At 43.2% G+C, this 6,207-nt stretch overlaps 1 protein-coding gene across 1 annotated transcript in view; it reads left to right on the top strand.

The window, feature by feature from the left end:
• Positions 1 to 2,610: 2,610 nt before the first annotated feature.
• LOC103810535 (chromosome unknown open reading frame, human C2orf71) overlaps positions 2,611 to 6,207 on the top strand; it is an 8,190-nt gene continuing 4,593 nt past the window's right edge. Inside the window, 1 exon segment of the mRNA XM_009083440.1 lies at positions 2,611 to 6,207. This exon segment is cut by the window's right edge and continues 25 nt beyond it. Within this exon segment, the coding sequence (XP_009081688.1) occupies positions 2,611 to 6,207 (3,597 nt within the window).

A 6,207-nucleotide genomic window follows, 5' to 3' on the forward strand; every position in this document is an offset into this window, starting at 1 on the left:
CTGTAAGATGTTAATACATGGTGTGAAAATAACCAGGAAAAAAACAAAGTGACATGACTATAAAATCAAAGGAAAAAGTGAAGAACAAGAACTTCCCCAATACAACCACCAACTCACAAGGAGTTAATTGTCAAAATTTCCAGTGCAAACAATGGAGCTGTTGGAGCTGCTTTTTAAAGATAAGACACAAGAGATTTTATAGCACAAATATTAAGCTGCTACATAAATATGTCTCTCAAGTCCCACTGTAAACACAAGTGGGATATTAAGGCTAATTGCTTGTTCTACTTGTTCACTTGTTGTGGAGGGTAATACCATTCTGACAGGATCACCAGGATGAAGTAGCTGCCTAAATCTGCTCCATTTTTCCACGTTGAACGCATTAGATACATGCCTAAAAGGGAATGCAGAAAGAGTTGGGACCATTTTGTAGAAAACACATTGTGGTGAGACACAGAAAGCGTCTGAGCTAAATGATTGGCAAGAAGCAGAGTCAAGAGGTAATTACCTGATGCTTTCCAGAAAGGCCTTGAGGGAAACGACTATGCCATCATGTATATAAGGACAATTCATGTGTTGTAGAAAAATACTTCAGAAAGAGCACGTAGAGTTTTAAAAACTTTCCTGGGAATCAGTGTCATACCTTCTTCCCTGTAAAACAAGGTAATTTTGCTGTCCCTGTGGAAAAGAAAAAGAGATTTGAACAGTTAGGCTACAGAGAATGACAACTTTCCATGCAGATATTCAGCTATTACAGTCGAGCCCCAAGGAATGAATCATGCAAGCCGTTCTTTAAAGTCTGAGAATGTTTTATAGGCTTGGCAGCATTTTTTGGAATTGGACAAGATTCCCATGACCATATGGTTAGAAATCACATTGCTAGAGAGAAACGGTAGACTTCTAGCCAGCATTAGAGCTGGCCACTGTTGTCTGTAACCCCTGCAACTCAGAGAAATTACCACCTTCAGTGGAAAACCTGTATCTGGAAATTAAGAAACAAATCAATTCAGGCCAGTCTGAGTAGTGAAGAGGGATGATTGCTATTATGACCCTCATCCACAGAGCAGCCTTCATAAATAAATACTTGGAAAAGACAAATATCTTCTGCTTCATCCAGTTCCTACTCAGGCTTCTCTAGTTTCTCTCAGAAGTGATCCAAGCAACAGGCTGCTTTTCTTTTCTTTTCTTTTCTTTCTTTTCTTTTCTTTTCTTTTCTTTTCTTTTCTTTTCTTTTCTTTTCTTTTCTTTTCTTTTCTTTTCTTTTCTTCTCTTCTCTTCTCTTCTCTTCTCTTCTCTTCTCTTCTCTTCTCTTCTCTTCTCTTCTCTTCTCTTCTCTTCTCTTCTCTTCTCTTCTCTTCTCTTCTCTTCTCTTCTCTTCTCTTCTCTTCTCTTCTCTTCTCTTCTCTTCTCTTCTCTTCTCTTCTCTTCTCTTCTCTTCTCTTCTCTTCTCTTCTCTTCCCTTCCCTTTCCGTTCCTTTCCTTTTCAGAAATGGGCCTGTATTTTTCATTTGTTAGCTTTTTTTCCCTTAGGGTTTTAACCCATAAAGTCTGGCATTTAAGAGAACTAAGCCCTGGCAGGTGAAAAAGAAGTAAAGGCAAGCATGTCACTTTCATGGTTTCAAATTTTATGCCAAGACACTCAGACAAAAGAAAAAAAATAATTTTCATAAATTTTGTATTCTAATCTGAAAATATACAGTTTAGATCCACTAGATACAGACACTATTTTAACAACATATGCAATGCTTATTCTACAGATACTGTTGTTGCACAGTTAGGATTTTCAGGTTGGGAAGCTATCTAAAAAAGAAAAAAATAATTTCCAAGAATGATCATCTGAGAGGAAGAAAAAAACTCTAAATATTGTTTGGAAGTTTTAGAAGGACTTGTCACTTTCAACTAGGGGAAAATTTTCAAGACCCTCAAGGCAGAAGTCTAAACAGGCATCTCTAACCCATTTGATTTCCTGCCATTTACTCTCCAGTGGGTAAACCCTTGGTCAAGGTCACCTTTCTCCTAGTCAGGGAGTTTCTAATGGCATTTACATGCCATGTTCAAATAGTTTCCCTTCAAAAAGGCTTCAAAATACAGTCTATCCCTTTGGATCTCTGAATTCAACTGTATGTTATGTTTTTGCAACAGGGGAAAAAAAGAAGGACAGGTACCAAGTCCTTTTGCCCCCGATACAGTGCAGAAAAAAGTCTTCATTTATAAATACAACATGGGTGCTGACTGGCTGGCCCCTGCTTACCCTAATGAGCTTAAAATCTTATTTGCAGTGGACATCTGTCAAGACAGAAGTGAGGTACACAAGTCCTCTAAATCCATTAGCTCTAAATCCAGCAGAGCTTTCACACTCCTTTTTTGACTCAAAGAAGAAACGCGAGTCAGAACATACAGTGGAACAATGCACGACTTCAAGAGCAATAAGCACATGAAATTTCAAGGCAAACAACAATGAAAACTGGCAACAAAATTGGGATCATGGTAGAAAACGTCTGAGGAACAGAAAAAGCTTCTGCAGATCCGGATGAAACAGTGAGTTTGATTGTTTCTTGTGTTTTCCTTAGTTCATCTGGATTTTCGATCAAAAATATAGACAAAGAAAAGATGGGCTGCACACCTTCTCACAACGAGATTGGTAGTGGTCTTAAGGCTTTGCATAAACCCAAAAGTGTTTTGCCTATTGATCCAAGAGATAAAGGAATCCCTCTGCTGGTTAAAGGTTCATCTTGCTACAATATTGATGAATTCCACCAATATGGGATCCAGAGGAAAGACTACCCAGAAGAAAAGGAGGATAAACTATCAGATCAGGATAAAGATGATACTTTGCAGTTATTTTCCAAGGCTCATTCAGATCCCCAGATATCCAGGGAAATCAAGAAAACTGAGAGGCCAGCCACAGATGCTGAAGTCATTATGTCCGAACTGATTGAGTCTCAAAAGCACATCGCTGAGTCCTTACAGATCAGAAAGCAAACCTCCTGCGAATCAGAAGCATCAGCTTTCATTTGGGATGACAAGAATGAAAGCAATACAAAGCAAATCCCAAAGAAAGGAAAGAAGCAAAAAGCCAATAAGCTGGCAAAGCAAGGTCGGTCTAGCAAAAGTAAGGAAAAGGTCGTTTTGGCCCCGTCCGAGACAGAGAAGAAGGTAGATTTCCCAGAACTGCTTGTTAAGGCTCATCAGAGTGCATATGCCTACTTAAATCCCAACCTTTCCAAGTATGAAACAATACTGCACATGACCAACCAGGCTACCCAAACTCAGCTCTTCCTACAGCAGATGATAAGCTTTCTTGTGCTCCGCTTTGATGAAATCAACCAACTCTTGGAAGAAATTGCCAATGATGGTGAAAATCTTCTCAAAGATGTAGGTGGGAATCTGGCATGGCCAGCAGAAAAAGACGATTTGAAGGAGCACCCTGATCTTCTGCAACAACTACTGCAGTACACAGTCAATAAAATGCAGTTAGTGAGTGGGATGCTAACCTCCCTCACCTCCAATGCTCTGCAGGAGACGTGCAGCTACCTGCAGTTTGCTGCAAGCAACTTGGAAGGCAAACTGAAAGCAAAGCAAAGCTTTGATGAGCATCTGCTACGGACAATAAGGCTGCTTGAAGCCTCAGCTGTGGGTCTCTCTCAGTCTCAAGGTGATGACAGGACTCTGTGTTCTGAGGACAGTGGCATTGGTGTGGACAATGAATCCCTCAAAGAATTCAGTGCTCTCAGCCAGCCTGGAGGACAACCAAGTGATTCTTGTGCACATGGACACCCATCCCAAAAGCATGCCAGAACTGTGAAGCATGTGAATGATGGGACAGTGTCACCAGGTACAGGTGCATCCCAGGACTGTGCAGTTGAAAAGCCTTTTAAGGACATATTTCGTTCATCCATGCAAAGCAAGGAAGCAATTTCTCATCAGGGTGGGATACCAGAAGGCACTTCTACCATGCCTCGATACGCAAGCTTGCACAAAAGCCATTCCTACAACTCCTTCCAGTCTGATTCTACTCAGGAAGGCGATTATTTCAAAATCTGTGAATCAACAGATCTTCCTGATGATGATGATGATGATGATGATGATGATGATGATGATGAAGGGAGCACACTGGGGGAGGACGATGACAACACAAGTTTATCAGAAATGGGGAAGGATACTCTGCCGAGGAGGCCCCTGTCTTCACCTGCAATTACTGAAAACACACACAGACAGTTCATCAAGAGGACAGAGAATACAGAGACAGAAGAAATCATTCTGAAGATGAAAGATGCCATCAGTGAAAAAATCAAGTTCGTCCCAACTAAATCCAATCGTAAAGAATGGATAGAGGATGAAAGTGGAAGAGCCGTTCTAGCAAAAAGGCCCAGTACAGCAACAGGTAGCCAGAAGACATTTGGGAAACACCAACGGTCCAGGTCAGAGGAGTCCCTCAGAAGCCAGGCAGAGGACCCGACCCTTCTAGAGCTTCAGAGGACTCAAAAATTGCTCAGCAAGAGGCTGGAAATGTATTATGGAAAGGATACGCCTAAGAACCTGGAGCTTTGGAAATCAAGAAAAACACCTTACTTGCAGGATGAGCAGATTACATCTAGGTCTTCTCGGAAACTGAAGGCCGGCCTCTCAAAAAATTTCAGCATCCTGCCTAACCAGGATAAAGTTCCTTTGTTCACGTTTGATCAAAATCCTGCCCAACACCTGGATGAAAAAAGAGACAGGAAGTCTTTAGGAGCTACTGTGCCCACCCAGGAGGTGTCAGGAGGCAAAGAAAACGAACCTCCTGGAGCACAAACACTCAGTGGCAGCAGCTGTGTCCCCCGGCACTCTGTCAAAAAGCTTATTGAAACATTCAGTCCTGCTGACGATCTTGTAAAAGCTGCACCTCCAAGATCTTTAGGACCAATAAAGTGCATCAGAAAATTTGGACTTCCAGGCATCCCACCCACCATTCCCTTTCAGAGAGGCCTGGCTCCTTTAAATCTTAAGCATCGGATTTCACCAGTAGAAGACACAAACCCTTCAAACACGGATGATGTTTCTTCAAGCTTTACAAATGCCTTTATTGCTGCACCACCTGCAGAATTAAGCAAGAAGGACACAAAGGAAGAGACTGATGAAGACACTGAGAACCTGCCACCACCACCACCTGAAATGTTAGCGGACAACTGTTTTGACTTATCTGAGCCTGAAGAAACTGCAAGAATAGAAGGAAACTCTTCAGAAGAGGCAAAAAAGCCTGCAAAAACACAATTTCATGCTAATAAGAGATCACAAGTTTCCCCAAAAATGAAAGCCTCTCTTCAGTCCATTGACTTATTGCCAAGTAAAAATATTGGCAGCCCCAGTGCAGTGACTAATAAGGGTCTAAGGAATACCAGAACGGGTGATGAGAAACTGCAGAAGTATGCTCTGGAGCTGAACCCTACCTTAGTGCACATCCCTAGCCAGGAGGAGATATTAGCAATGCAGAGAAAAGAGGCTGCGGATTTATACAAGCAAACCCATAAAATTATTCCTCTTCGAAATCTCAGTGGGATTTCAAAATCACACAGCAACAACTCAGAGAGCAAAGAGCCCAATTCACCTACGCCTTCAGTGCCGCACCAGAAGCACAATTCTCCTGATTCACTCAGGAGAAATGAAAAAGGTTCACCGTTTGCCAGGAGGGTCTCACCAACAAGAACTCCTCCTTCTTCGCCAACCGAGAAACAGCTTTTCAGCCCCCCAACACACCACAGACACTCTCTGCAGGCTTTTAGCACCATGCAACCGAGCTCACCCATCATGCAGAGGAAACCCAGCCCCCCCTCTAGTCCCAGGATGCCCAGCCCACCCTTGCAGAAGAAGTTGCCCTCTCCACCACCCCAGCGGAAACCACTCAGCCCTCCTGTGGGGCACAAGCAAAGCTCGCCAACACCACACCGGGTGGTGGGCTCCCCAGCCCACCGCAGAGATGCAAGCCCCCCTCCATTCTCCACCACCCCCTCTCCACCAACCTCCCCATCCCGCTCCTACAGAGGGCCAAGAGCTGGGCTGGATGCTGGGGACAAGCACCAGCTCTCCTCTTCCAAGAGGGGCAGCAATGCCCGTTCAATATTTTGCCCGGTCACCTCTTCCTTATTTGAAGCCAAAACTCCTCTGGTACCCACCAAATCCCCTGCTGATGTGACCAGCCAGCCTGAAGCTTCATCACATTCCCAAAAG

The sequence above is a fragment of the Acanthisitta chloris genome, unplaced genomic scaffold, assembly GCF_000695815.1.
Source record: "Acanthisitta chloris isolate BGI_N310 unplaced genomic scaffold, ASM69581v1 scaffold8061, whole genome shotgun sequence".
Taxonomy (NCBI): Eukaryota; Metazoa; Chordata; class Aves; order Passeriformes; family Acanthisittidae; genus Acanthisitta; species Acanthisitta chloris.